Source organism: Phoenix dactylifera, chromosome 12, assembly GCF_051530095.1.
Source record: "Phoenix dactylifera cultivar Ajwa chromosome 12, Ajwa_hap1_PhDact_Kaust_v1.1, whole genome shotgun sequence".
In the NCBI taxonomy this organism is placed as follows: Eukaryota; Viridiplantae; Streptophyta; class Magnoliopsida; order Arecales; family Arecaceae; genus Phoenix; species Phoenix dactylifera.
The window spans coordinates 2691342-2707058 of record NC_143201.1 but is presented as its reverse complement, the minus strand read 5'-3'; the positions used below and the strand labels follow the sequence as shown (position 1 = coordinate 2707058).

General features: G+C 37.5%; 1 protein-coding gene across 1 annotated transcript; it reads left to right on the top strand.

Moving 5' to 3' along the window:
• Window positions 1-6176: 6176 nt before the first annotated feature.
• On the top strand, window positions 6177-8065 carry LOC103722034 (uncharacterized). The gene is made up of 2 exons (XM_008812452.6): window positions 6177-6492; window positions 7238-8065. The coding sequence occupies exons 1-2, from the start codon at window positions 6310-6312 to the stop codon at window positions 7799-7801; spliced, it is 747 nt and encodes a 248-aa protein (XP_008810674.4). The 5' UTR covers window positions 6177-6309; the 3' UTR covers window positions 7802-8065.
• Window positions 8066-15717: the final 7652 nt, after the last annotated feature.

The following is a 15717-nucleotide window of genomic DNA, read 5'->3' as shown; positions in this document are numbered from 1 at the left end:
GATTGTGTGGTTGTTTACCAGAAGTTCAAAGGTTCAAGCCCTTCCTAAAGCATTTACCATTTATTTCAATGGATTTCTGAAAACCAGAAATCACATGTAACATAAAAATTGGAGACATGTTAACATGTTAAATATAATTGTCCATGGACAAGGACTAGGTGCCATAATGATGAATGCTTAAGAAATTAATTTATGAAAGCCAAATCATATAACTCATGATAACATAATATATTCATTCCTTTCTTCAACTCTTCAAAGTAATGCTGGCAAATACTAAGTTTTGAAAAGGGAGTAGATGAATGGTGTGATCCCTTCAGAGAATATGATATAGATCATAAAAAAAAATACATGGAGGAAAGATAAAATCATATTTGAAGAGTAAGACGGATGACCTAGTTTGAGATGATTCTTGGGAGTAGAGGAATGAGGAGTCTTGAATAATAATATCTTGTGCATGTAGAGAAACAAAAAAGATCTACAATGGGGGATAGACTGGGCATTTGCAAAATACGAGAGTACACACTGGGGATAGAATTTTATGTTCATGATATAATAGTAAAGTTTTTTAAAACTATTATTGATGCCATGATGATGATAAAGACTGTTTCACATCAGATGTGACTCTCTTTTTTTTCTTTGGATTGCATGAATTGGTTCTGTAAGACCCTCCTATTTTTGAAAATGGACATGCTGAAAGCTCAGTCTTACCATTGATGTCAGCTATTAGGTTTTACTGTAGAAAATCTACCATGGGGACAAACTCCAAAAATTTATGTTTGTTAAGGTAATAAAAAATGCATCTGTCCCTCTGCTGAATTCAGCACCAACTAAATAAGTGCATAACTATCAAAAATAAATAAATAAATAAATAAATAAATGCTCACCTTCCCCAAAGATTTTAGTTAGTATACAACTTCAATTCTTGAAGATAAACAAGGACATACAGAATGTGGTCCAGAAATGCATTCATGCCAACAGTGAAAATAGATATTCATACCTTACGGAACAATAAAGTTTCATGGCATGGATTATTGAGTTTTCGTACCCAGCTTAAATGATAGGCTTTTGCATTTGTTCTGTTGTTCATGTGGGTGACTGAAAGCTGATCATTTATTTCTCAAACTGGTGGATATTCTTTATATGAAACCTTAATTAGGATGTTTGGAATGCTAATGGCATTCTCCAATAGCTAACTGCTCTAAAACTAAAGCAAATTTAATATCTTCATTCTTTTAAAAAAGCATAGATAAAGATAAATATGGATGGAAATTTCTTGTAAATTTTATTTTTTGCTCTCTTTTTTTTTCATTTTTGTTTTCGGATCAACTATGGATGAATGACATAGAATCCAAGATCCATAATTCATAACCACCATAAGATTTATTTTTTTTAATTAAAAAAGGCATGGTTTGCATGCCAGAAATTTAGTGGCATTACGAATATCTAAAGATCTTAGCTTCAATGAGTAATTTTTTTTTAAAAAAAAATTATCATGCATCGAGAAGGCTATTGTCGTACGAGTGGCTTTGTGGCTAATATTATACCTGCACTAAATGTACCATGTGGCCATTGGCCAATTATAGGTGCTCCTTTTTTGTAGATTTCGTTCATCAAACTCTTATGTTGGTGCGCTGCTACAGAAATGAGCTGATTATCGAAGTGCACGGCCACTTGATGCATGTCATGTAGGATAATTTTTTTTTCTACTTTTGGCCTTTATCAAGGACAAATATATAGCATCCAAGTGGCTATAGATATTTTTCATAGTCATCCTCTCAAGGAGATAGGGACTCTAAAGTGCATGTTTTCTCCATTACCTCTTTGGTTCTCTCCTTCACTTTCTAACCACTAAAATCTCTCAACTCGCATGCACAGCTGCTGATTACGATGGAAAACAGTAGTTATTATCATTTAAGTATTCAACCAGCACACCAGTTGGAGCCAAAAATCCATTCACCCACCCTATCTTAACATCTCTCTCCATGTGTGATGGAAGAAATTAAATCCATTTGTAACCCCAGCCTTATTAAAGCCTTTTTAATAGCTTGAATAAATGAGTTAATGAGTCCCTGAGCATTTAATTCCACCCTTGCCCAATTGCTCACGTCCGTCCATTAGACTGGTGAGAGCCAACCACCTCCCCTGAACTTTGGGCAAGAACACAGTGCAAGTCTTCCACAAGGGAAGAATACTTGTATGTGTATAAATATTAGTACCCCACAAATGATGAATGCATCCATTAATTTCCCAGGGTGGTGACTCTACAAGGAAAGCCCATGTAGTGGACTCACCTATGAAACCTTGGGTCCTCCATAATGGCTATGATTAAGAGTCCCAACTTCTCATTAATGTACAATGACTGGGGGAGGATGGGGGAAGATGGCATTTATTTTTGTGTAAAGATTGAAGAAGCTTTTAATGGGACCAAGGGACCTATAAGGGTAGGGTTATAAATATCCTGCTGGGTCTTTTATGGTGCAACTTAATTGCTTGTGCACTGTTCTTCTTGAAGTACGACGAGTACTCATATGTTATATACTTATAAATTTGAGTATATTCTACAAATATCCCACTATATACACATAGTATATACTCATCTATATCAAATAATTTAGTCATAAGAGATCCAATAACCTGTCTCATTTTGGCTGCTCGGAGCTTGCTCACATGGTGGATGACATCAGGCGAATCCGGCGCAATTGATTAATTTCCACAAGCCAGAATATTTTAATTAACATTGGAGGTGTTGTGGTTCAAATTTGGCCCGAAGGTAACCACACCGGAGGAGTCGAGGGAGCCGCCGAAATGTCGAGAAAGAAGATGAGCCATTTCCCGCGCGACGGTGTACCTGCACAAAGCCTCACCGGTAGTTCCGATGAGGGCCTTTCGATGATCAAGTTGGAGTAAATTTCGGATGGATTTCCAGAAGTCCCTTTTACGTTACCTTACGGAGCTATTTATAGTCTCTATAGAGGTGTCCAGGTGGCGGAGGTATAGCCCGTTTTCATAATGAGAAGGAGTGGCTTTAAGCCAGATGGCGTGTAACTGGGGCCTGCTTGTGGTGCGCAGTGCAATCCATTCTGGTGAACGGTAAGGCATTGACAATCATAGTAGGGGACGGTTGGAGTAGCATGGCATTGTCCTTGACTGTCGTTGGCTAGCAGATAAAGCATGGTGCGGCGGTGTTACAATGTACGGCCACGTAGGCGGGCATGGGCGAGGCCGAGCTCGTCGAGAGGTTGCATCATATACTCGGCGAGGTCGGCTTGACGGGTGCTAAGGCTAACCCGCCGTCCCTGATTCCGAGATGTGCTCGGTAGAGTGCTCTGAGCTCGGAGGTCAGGGTGTGTCATTGGATAAGGCACCCCGAACTCGGTCGGGGTGCGTTGGTGAGTATAGAGGAGCCCTGAGCTCGGCCAGGGCGTATTGTCTATGGAGAATGCTGGAGTAGCTCGGTGGAGAGCAAGGTACTGTCCGCTTTAGAGGAGCATGCACGTGCTTAACATCGTGCACAGCAATTTTTCCCTCACGGCTTCGTCACGAGGGGCGCCTTGCTATGAGCATCGGAGAAGGTTGGTGCATGTTGTAGCAGCAGAGAGACCTGTCTAAGATTGGCCGAGCCTTCGATGAAGTTCGAGCTCGGATTGACTCTTAGCGGCACCGAGATCCGGCTCAACCATTTTTTGGGGTCTATTTGGCTGAAATTGGATGGCCTTACTGTAGCAAGCAAGATTATCCATTTTGCCCCCCAGTAGGAGGCTCTCACTATAGAAAAAAAAAAAACCATTTCCGATGCTTTTTAATGAATGCACCGATGGTTATGTATTGAGATCAAAGTGGCTGAAAAAAAATACAAATTAAAGAACTTATTCAGATGAATTTAACCACATTTGCCTGCATTAGTTATTAAATATGAGTTAAATTCCATAAAGAGGTCAAAGAACTCGACTTATGGACATGAATATGAATGATGTTTGTGCAGAACAAGGAAATGATTTATTTGAAATGTTATGTATTATAAGCATATATTTATCCTTACATTGAAAACAAAATAATAATCGCAAAGCTAATAGGAAGAATAAATAAAAAATTTAATATAATTCAGCAAAAGACTTCTATTTTTACAAACAATATATGGAACAATTTAGTAATGAGTTAAAAATTTTCCTAAAGGATAAAGCCGCAAAATCATTAATGCTCAAAACTATTACAAAAAGATATGGAAAAAAGACGCGGTGCTTTGAACCTCTGATTAAATTCAATCCATCTATTCAAGGTAGGCAATTAATAGATGGCTTTTAATGATTCTATTATACTGTCAAAGCCTACAGTGATTAGCTATTATAAATATTACCATAAAAAATGTAATCCATAAACACTTACTAAGTGTCTAGATATGGTGGCATATAAAAGGTTGTACTTGGATTTTTTTTTTTTTTCAAACTATAACACTAAAGATAAATTGATTTAATAATGTAACATTTAATCGACCTTATTAACTCAAAACTTATCTGTTCTTGGCAATTAAATACCAAATCAATTTGATTGCTTTTGTCATCATGCTAGTAGATATGCAAGAATTCTTTTACGCTTAACTCTATCTAGTATTTAATTTCCTTATCTTTAAGATACAAATTCTTCAAGTAGCAAAAGAAGGAAACTTCATTATAGACATAATCTCATGTTAGATATGCAATTCACTTTCATCCAACTTCATTATATTTGCAATAATTTTATTCAAAGCTTTTTTAGCATCTAACTTCAAATCCTAAACTCTTCCTCAAAACTTTCAACCATATGCTTCCTAACAATCCCACCACCAAAATATCAAAATACATAATTGTAAATAATAATGCACATTTATTGTTGTAAAGGTCATATCACCATTTTAACTTTGCATAATTACTAATCATGATGTACCACTATAACTATCTAGAAGCCATAATCACAACTATTTCATCATTGTTTCTTTATCCTTATATTTTATATATTTACTGTTGCTTATCTTGTCTAATATTAATATGGTAAATAGGATTTACATCTTAACGCAGAAAATAAATTGAAAAAAATTGGCTTCACATGAGAAAAATTAATTCGGTAAATCATGGTTTTATGCAAAAGAAAGAAAAAAAAACTTTGACTTATAACTAAATTTTTTCTCTACTTGATAGGTACTGTATAATTTTATATTTGCTACATGCGCCCTGCACCAATTAATGTGTGGTGCCCATAAAAATATGAGATCAATGTGATGTTTATCTATAACATTTATGAGCATATAATTCTAAATGGCGATATTGATATCATATGCAGCACGTTTATATGTTATTTAGAAAAATATCTAAATTACCATTGGGCACAATCTCAACCACCTAAAATACATAAAAGTTATTGCATGGATGTGTGTTATAAGGTTACACAAGCTAGCACATCACCTATATAAATCACTCTAATGTGTTGTTCATTGTTTATATATACTAATACACTTGCATAAGGATATCAATTTTTGACGGTATCTTCAACCTAAGCAAGTTTGGTTTAGGCATAGATAGGTTCAAATCAGAAATAAGTCTCCTAAACCCATTCATTAAATAGGCCTAAATTCACCTTTGATCATTTAAATCCCATTTGACTCATTTAACCCATTTAAAACCTATTTATATCTCATTTAATTTAATATGTTTAACTTATTTAACCCATTTAAATTCTTTTGACATGTTTAACCTAATTTGATCGGTTCAGTAAACAAGTTATGCAATCTGGATTGGATTGCTTGTTCAATAAATAGGTCGAGTTCGAGTTGGTAAATTTTTTATTACTGCATGCATGTGTATAGACCCAGCAAGACAATGTACATTTCATTACCCTGCAAAGCCATACGGTACTACCCGAACATGAATACATTGCATGTATAAGACTCGCATGTACCCTCCTATGCTCGGTTTAAGGAAGGCATTAAATCCCCCCAAGGTTGGTAGACTTCTTCTCTGCACCCACAACGTAAAGTTCTTAAATACTAATTAAACTCTGTCCACAATCGGCGCCAATTATTAATTAACGAAATCACATTACCTTATCTAATATAGCTACGCGAGGGATATCCCATTTAATGAATTAATTAGTGCTTCCCAAAACCTAGGCTTAAATATTATTTAATGAAAACTATATAAATAGGCGTCTCCTCTGAAAGTCTCTTGCAACTCCTCCCTTTCTCTCTTTGACTCCCTCTTCTGCGCTTTGTCCCGGTGGAAGCGTTTCATAGGTCTTTGGGAAAAAAACCTAACCCTAGAGAAGTTTGAAGGTACGCTAATGGCGGCGGATGTGAGCTCTTTGGCGCGGATGCCGAGCGGGTACAACAAGGAGGAGGGGGAGGGGAAGAGGGATTTGGTCACCAGGGACCTCCTCGGCGGCGGCGCGGTGCTGGGGTCCGCGGGGGAGGTGGATCTCGAGCGCCAGGTGCCGGCCGGCTGGGAGCGGCGACTTGATCTATTGGTACTCTTATTCGCCGAATCTCTTCGTTTTAATTCGAATTTGTGCGTCGGTTTGGAGTCATTGGGTTGAGTTCTTGCGGGCTTTTGTAACAGTGTCGGGTTTTTTTTTTTTTTTTGGACGAAGTCTGATCTTTGTAAAGAAGAAATCGGACGGGTTCGTTTTTTATTCGGGTTTTTATACGAAAGTTCCTGTTTTTCCGAGAAGGATTTCAATTCCCTTTTGTTTGCTCGAATTCTGTGAGAGATTTTTTTTTCCCATGAAAATCTCGCTTTCTTTTCTTTCTTTCAGATCCCCAAACTGTAGATTTCTGCCATCTTAGAATTTGAGTTATTAAATTGAATTATTTTATACTTCCCGCTTATTTTATTCCATTAATTCCTCGATTTCCTCAACTCTAGAATTCCTATCCTTCATCTTCTCAGTTTCAGATTTCACTTAAAAAAAAAAAAATCCTATTTTTTACATTTACTGTTCCATCTGATGTTATTTATCTTGATCAAAATTCATAATTTCCATTCGGCTCACTCCTTTATTTCTCTGAGTCTGATCTTGTCTTCCTTTCTTTTTTTCCCTAAAAAGAAGAACTTTTATGGACCGAAAGAAGAAGAACTTTTGATATTATGACAGTGCTGTTTTTTTCTGATAAAAACTCTAATTTTTCTTTAAAAAAAGATTTTTTTTTCATATTATTGTTCATTATATTCCAAAATTTCTAATACAAAATCCAAAATTTTCATCTTTACAGTCCGGTAAAGCGTACCTCCAGAAGCGCGAGTCCAATCCGTCGTCCCGCCAAGTCCAAGACCTCAACCTTCCCCCACCGCCCGCCTCCGCCGCCGTCGGCGTCGGCCTCTCGGAAGATTTCACAGCGCTCGACCTCAAGCTGGCAGCGGTCCCGCCCCCACCCGCCGCCGCCGCCGCCGCCTCCTCCTCCTCCGCCTCCTTCGATTACCTTAGCGTGTGTACCCTGGAGAAGGTCAAGTCCGCTTTGGAGCGCGCCGAGCGCGAGTCCCGCATCCGCCTCCCCCTCCGCGGCCAATTCGACGGCTCCCCTTCTCCCTCCTCCTCCTCCACCACCTCCTCCTCCATCAAACGGCGCGCCGCGGTCGATCAGGACGAGGACGGCGCCACCGACGTCTCCAATTCCTCCGGCGGGATGATCGCCGCCGGTTGCCCCGGGTGCCTCCTCTACGTCCTCATCGCCAAGGTTGACCCCAGGTGCCCCCGGTGTGACTCGCACGTGCCGCTCCCTGCCCTCAAAAAGAAGCCTAAAATTGACCTCAACTCGGCACACACCGACTGGAATTAGCTTTAGCTTGATGATGATGATGATATATAAAGGAGAAACAAAATTGCTAAATTTTGAGTAGGAGGACACATGGAAAAAAAAAGAGAGAGAGAGAGATGGAAGCTGATGTTTTTCCTTTTCTGTACAAAAAAAAAAAAAACTCTTTTGGAGCTAAAGATGAAAGGATTTATTTTATTGTCTTTTTTTCCTTTTGGGGGCTGGCAGGGAATCTCTGTAATCTTCGATTTATAGTTCATAAATTTATAAATTTATTTTTTATTGTTATTTATTATTTGCTTTGAGAAATAATTTTTGATCCAAACTCAGATAATGTTTAGCCTTGTTTATAGTTTTTCTTTTCTTTTTTTCAGCATAGTATGCTAGAAAATTTAAATTAGTAAAAAAATAATTACATGTCAAGAGACTCTGACGTTCTATTAAATATTTTCTTTTCTATTAAATATTTTTTTTCAATATCTCTTTTTGCTAATTAAAATTTTCTAGCTTGCTACTTTTGAAAGAGTCCTTTGCACATATACTTACTTCTTTACCTGCTCTTTCTTGAGTTTATTGTATCTGTAAGAAAGGCAAACTAAGACAATATAATCCATCTGTGAAGTAATAAATCACAGTCTAAATGTACTTTCCATGACTATAATGGTGCTTGGCCACAAAAGACTTTGTGTTTTTTTTTAAATTATTGGAAGGGAGAGATAAACCTACCCTAATATTCATAAGCCATATTTATAAGGGAAAAACCTTTTCAATGGTGCCCCTTGTCTTGTACCTATTTCACTTTAATGGATGATGCTAGGTTGTACTTGGTCTTCAAGCTCTTCTACTAAGAAGAGAAAAATAAAAAATCTTTCAGCACATGTATGTCTATGGGGTCCTCTTGTCTTAAATGTATGGTACAAGGCAAGCCACGTATTGAGTTATGGCTATGGATCAAAAAGTCTGAGCTCTTTACTTCATGTTAACTCTCCTCAACTTCAAGGATTTGAAACTTGATGAATTGAAGCTGGTGGATGCCAATATAGTTGGACTCTCTTTTTATCTTTCTATTTGACCTATTCTTAGAATAATGACTGAAATATAATGGAAGCCTACTGCAAGGTGCATTCAATATTTATCAATCATTATCACATAATGTGCCACAACACTTTTATTAAATAAGCATTAAAATTTATTAAAAAGCAATGAACAAAAATCAAGATAAATGATGTTCTCACAACTTTTTGTTCCCTCCATCTAAATACATCACATAGGCTAGAGCTGTAGCAATGCATCAGAAATAAGACCAATGATATGAATTGAATGTGCTGAATGCTATGAGAATGGCTGAAAAAAAAAATATAGATGTATGATTTGGACAGAGGCATGTTTTATGTTTAATATATTAAAAACAAAGCTTTAAATAACTAGTTTTATTTCATCATTGGGGTTAGTTGCAATGACATATTCTTTGTTTATGATTTAACTCAAACCTTCATTTTCTTATAAAGTGGACTGAAACTTTCAATTTAATTCAAAACTATTTTTTTATTTGATGAATACTGATGTGATCAAGTAAGATTTTTTTTTCCTGTGTAATTATTAAAGATCTATAACAACCAACGTTATTTCATGTTGACTTAAACCCTAATTTATGTTGGACTAGCAAATGTGATGGTGAAAAGTTTATGATGCTTGAAAGCAAGTTCTTTATCTCTCTCTCTTTTTAAATTTAAATCATTATCATATATTTTTACTCCTATAGACATTATGACAAAGAAAAAAGTTTTTTTTTATTTTTTATTGTCCATAGTGTTTGTTCAGAAAGGCCAATGAGGCTGTGGATTGGGTGACTGCTCATGTGACTAACCATTCGGACAATACTCTATGGACCTAGAGGTGGAGCTGTCTAGGGCACTCCGTGATGTTTTGTTTTCAAATTGTATTGAATATATCTGTACTTATGTAGTATGATGCGCTAGCTCTAGAAAAAAAAAAAAAAAATTACTCCTATACATTCCAAGTTAAGCCAAGCTTGCCTGCAGCTGATAAAATTTGAGGTTAAATATCTGTGCAAAGAAACCTGCAAAGATGAAAAGAACCGGGTTTAAAAGTAGATTCTCCATGCAAAGTGTTTGATTGAGGGTCAAACAGATGATTGCTCTTCGTCGCAGTTCGACCGTTATCACCTCCCCCTCTCTCTTTCTTCCCCGCCAACTAATGGCACGCGTCCACGTCACCATTTAATGCACGGGCCCGCCTTGATCTCACACGTGGAGAGCATTCAATGCCCCCTTTTGTTCTCTTCCCACTCGTGGACAAGTGGTACACTCCACTGCGGGCCCCACCAGAGTAGTGGCTGGAGTCCCTTGTATCTTGTTCGGATCTCGGACTGTGCCCGCGAACCCCGAAACGTGACCAAATCACCCAACGGCGTTGATTTCTCCTTTGAGCTGACAGAGCCTCCGAGTCTGGAATTGTTTGGGTTCAGATTCGCGGTGTGCTTTAAATCTCGACAGCAATCGACCCAACGCTCGTGGGTGTCGCTATGAGTGGACGTGGACCCTGTGGACCCCGCTTCCTCTTGCGTCGTCTTTGGGTGGAGTCGATCTGGGTGAAGATTTTGACTAATATTTTGGGCCTTGGAGCTGGATGTGGTCTAAATTGCAGCAATAAAAGCCCCTGCAGAACAAAACAGAAAAATCTTTAGTGGCAATCTTTGGAGAAAGTAGATATTATTGGCTTAGGGCAAATTACTTGAAGGACCACTTGTGACATATATTTCCTCATGTAAAATTGGGATTACATGTGAACTAAATCTTAGCCTATGAGATGCACGAACAATTATTTCATAAGGAGGAGAATTTAATGAATGAGTATGATCCAATTGTTACAATACAATTGACAAGCATAATGCCATCAAAAAAAAAAAAATCATAAGCATAATGAGATTTGAGTAAATTATAAGCTACTATTGTTGAACTTCTATTCGGAACATGAAGTGTTTTTTTTCCTCGATTTCTTTTTTTTATCTTGAACGATATCCCTAATAGAAATCAGCTCGAAGTATCTTTGATGAATTCTGGAAACTTTTTGCATCATCTATCTTCCCTTTCTTACCCTACAAACAATCTTTAATAAATAAGATATCTAACCAAACCTATAGAGTGGTTGCTGAGCAAGGTACAATGCTCCGAGATGTTAGGTCGGAAGGAAGCGCAGTTCTTGTATAACATTTTGATAAAATGACAACAATGATGCTGATGATGGTGGAGGATTTGGTGCCTCCATTCATTAGGCTATAGATTTATTATAAAATCAAACTTAAACCATTAAAAAAGTTAAGCTTTTTCTAGTTTGTTTAAGTTTGGGTCATCATAGAATGTTTGAATTATTCAATTTTCTTGATAAGTATTGGGTTGACAAAAATTGGAAGTAGCTAACCTAACTTTGAAGTATCTAGCTCGACATTTAGATTTTTTCAATAAGAGGTTCAAACAAGAACAACAAATAAGGAACTGTGTTCTTGCACTAGGAGTAGATTCCACTCAAAAACATTGCGAGGTGTTTTGTGTTGGATTGGCGGCAATTCCACCATTCGTTAAAAAAGAAACAGAAGAAAAAAAAAATAAGAAGAAGAGAGAGAGAGAGAGAGAGAAATATTAATCAAGGCTCAACATACTTGTCGCATAAGGCTTGATTCCATCAAGTCGAGAATAATTTGCTTAAGTTTGGGCTCGGAGTACTAAATTGCAGACCCTTTTTTTTTGCGCTAAAAATGGTGGTATCATATATAACATGTACGGATACAACCAAGAAAATTAAAAAGCAAAACATTACGGAGAGCACTAACCCAACCCTAACTTGACTAGTTTCTTACCTTTTCCTCTCTCTCTCTCTCTCTCTCTCTCTCTCTCTCTCTCTCATGGACAAGGGAAACCAAGACATGAGAAGAGTCTGAGCAATAACTCTGAGGGAAGCCATGGGAAGGAAGACATGAATACTTGGAGCAGACAATCCAAAGGTGAGACATATGACACCTGAACTTACATTTTGGGGTCAAATTTATGCATCCTCGTGAGGGAAAAGACATGCCATGTAAACTTTGACACCCAACAGTCCAAGTATCCAACCATCACAGACAGCAACATCTACCTAAATCGCCAGAAAATAATAGCCTGCCACCCATTAAGATCAATCTATGCTTGCCACTGACATAGAGAAATCCGTCATTTGACCCATTTATGCCATGAACCCGTTTGGCGTGCAGATGGCAACAGGAGCCATGGCCTCTCTGGGTCAGGCTCGAACATTTATGAAGCATCAAGAAAACAGTAAAGACCATGCGGGCCACTCTCCCATCTATTTATTTGCTCCTCTCCTTTATCCGGAAGTATATGGCTAAGGGAATTAGCTTCATGCCTCATACACCAAGTGGGTCATTCATTGGATCCTAAAATGGCCTCTCAAACTTTTCCATCAGTAGGTAATGTTACGTTTAATGTTGAAATCTGTCGGTTTGAAATCTAATGTCTTTGCCGTGAATTTAAGCTAACATTTATGGGACATGGAACTGCAACACATTGATTGTTCTAACTACTATTTTATGCACATTACTTTCACATTAATTAAGAGAAAGATAGTTTCCTGTACGTATTTTTAAAATTCCACATCAAACCTCTTTCTTTTAAATCGCACAACCATTCAGCGAAGTCGACCTCAAAAGTCGCATTCATTTCATACCTGCTAATCTTTTTTTCTTCTTTTTTTTTTTCAGAAGTAGGTGAGGAGGGACCAGGTGACGCCTAACAAATATTATTTCCACTAACTATTAGGTCACAATTATTTGTTAAATACTTCGTAGATTAATTATTTGTGTTGCATGTTCCACACTTCATAGTTTGAGCCGAACATGAATTTTATCAAACACTTATAGATTGAGTTTGTTGCGGGGATTATATTAATTCATCATGGGCATGTGCATTTGTTATATGATGGATAGCTAAACTTGGGTAGAATACAGTGGCTCCTCTTTATACGGCTTATGCTAGAGGGAATTTTGGGAGTAGAAAGAATTAAACAATAATTAAATGCTTGCATGATAATACCGTACCGATTCGACACCGGCAGATTTTATCTTTGTGCCTACCGCCTAATGGCCTAAACTAGCCCTTTGCAAGGAGGATCACACCATCAATGAGCTCTTGAGATCGATGCTTGAGATTAGAAGATATTATCTTATTCCTATCCAATCATGATGTCGCGCCCTGACCGAATGGCCCAAGCCAAGTATGTGACAGACGACCGCATATCTATAGGGTTTAACCCCACAGGACATGCAAGGTCAGCCTTTTGATTCGTACACATTCATATCATTCCAAACTCAAGCAGTGGCAAAAAAGAGTAGAAGGAACACTACTCAGTCTTTTCTAAATCCTAAGCACCTCACTGCTCGATCCTAAGCCCTATCTACTCGGCTGCGTCTGTAAAAAAAAAATAGAAAAGAGGTAACGAGCTTATGGCCCAGTAAGTTTCTAAAATCTAAAATAAATTTTTCAAAATCTAAACAATTTAATAATGCTAAAATGCATTTATCAACACATTTTTTTAAAAAAATATGCCATGCATAACTTAAAAACTCTCTCTTAGTCTGTCATGACTATGGCCACGATCAACCCCGCGATAAGGCTTGAAAGAGACTAGCTTCCGAATATATAACACGCGATCTATCAGCGTGTGCCAGTGATCTGCCCCAACTAGCTAGGCTCGAAAAAGACTATCTCTTAAAGACATAACATGCGATCTATCAGCGTGTGCCAGTGATCTACCCCAACTTGTTAGGCTCGACAGAGACTCTCTCTTAAATACATAAAACGCGATTTATCTGCATGTGCCAGTAATCTGCCCTAACTAGCTAGGCCCAAAAAGAAAAATTAGCTTTGAGTCACACATTTACGTTTAACTTCGTAACAGGGCAAAGTGATTAGTCCTGAAAATAAAACACGCGATCTATTAACGTGTGCCAGCAATCTTTTCCAACGAGTTAGGCCTGAAAGGTAATTCGATTCTCTTGAATACTCGCAGTAGCCAAAGTATTCCATATCGAGTTTGGTGATCTTCTTGAATATTCGTAGTGACCAAAGTGATTCATATCGAGTTTGGTAATTCTTCTGAATATCTGTAGTAGCCAAAATAATCCACATCGATTTCGGTGATCCTTCTGAATTACAATAGACCGATTCTCACACACGGACTCCAATACATGATGATAGATAAGAAATCCCACTATGAGTAGAGAAGAAAAGAAATCCCACAACTTTGGGAAAGACCCAACTACTTGATTCAATTTTCTTTTAATAATTTTTTCTCATTTGTTGTACATTTTCTAGAGGTGAGTAAATTATTATTTTATATAATATTGAAGCTTGTTAGTTATATTCAAAAAACAAATGACTTATCACTTGTTTTAGATTTGGGGGAATTAACATGGTTGCTTGAGACATAGATGGAAAACTTTGGTTTGAGATTTGTGAGCTCAAGCCGAACTCAAATTTATAAAACCCTATCATAGTCCTATCAAAAGTAGATGTACGCCGGGTTTGATTTGAACTTAATCCAAGTTTCACCCTAACTTTTCGCCTATAACTCTGGCACATAAAATCCTGAGTGTTGCTTAACACTAACTTGCCGAGGCTTTGGCTACTTATGAAGCTTTATATACTGTTACTAACCTAAACATTACAAGGCTAATCATCAAGAGTGATTACCTCACCCTTGTGAATATCTTATGATGGGGTGAGAGAATTCCTTGGATGATTCCACCTCTTGTAAATGATATCTTCTCATTTTTGTGGAGGTTCAAAGAATATTCAAAAATTCAAGAGCCTGTCTTTTGATTCCGTTTTATGGTCTTTAGCCTATCTAGACCTACATTCTGTTTTGCCCATGAGACATTTTCGTGAATGTCTCAGTAAGCCATCTCTTGAAACTGAGTCCCTCCTTGACGCCTTTGAGCCCATATCACTTTTTTGAGAAAATAGCAACCCCGGCTTTAAAGTCTTCCTTTCTACCCATGAAACTTTCCAATTAGACCGCAATATTACATAGATAAGGCAATAAATACATTGGCCAACAAGTTAGCTGATATGGGAAGAATTTAGAGGTTGTATTCTGGGTGCCGAAACCATCTAATAGACTTATGTAATTGAGTAGTTCATAAATCAGAACAAAAAGAAAGAAGAAAAACACTGCTCCTATAATGCTAACCTACATACTTTGGGTCCTAGCTCTTGTCACCTAAATCATTCTACTTTTGGTTTGATCTGAATTCATCAATCTTGTGACCCATTGCATCTAACACTGACGTGCCGGGAATGTTAGCAAGCTAATATTTGGATAGAGCATATGTAGCACTTTAAATAGGCTTGACCTGATGATCTGGCCGTAACCACTAAGACCCTATTTGGTTCTTGGATAATAGATTAGGGGATAGAGCATTTGCAGCACTCTAAATAGGCTTGACCTGATGACCTGGCCGTAATCACTAAGACCCTGTTTGGTTCTTGGATAATAGATTATGGGGTTAGTAACCATAACTATCGATATCAACTGCTTAACCAGTTAACCATGAAGCTGAAAAATTGTTGTTTAGTTGCTTCCCACTCAAACAATCCTTTGCAAAGAGGCATGGGTTAGAGCCCAGTTTGGTTCCTTGATAACCATCGATTAGGCTGAGATTATCCATTTAACTAGCCAAACAATGACACTTCTGGGTGGTTAAACTTGGCCCTGGATGCTAATTATCTTGCTAACCTAGTTAAAGATAGAGATGAAGGGAGAACTATAATGAATGATATAGTTAAAGCTTCTGTAATAACTCAGAACCTCACCAAAATAATTAGCTGAAAGGTATTATTTGGATTCTTTAATCTTATATAAGTATC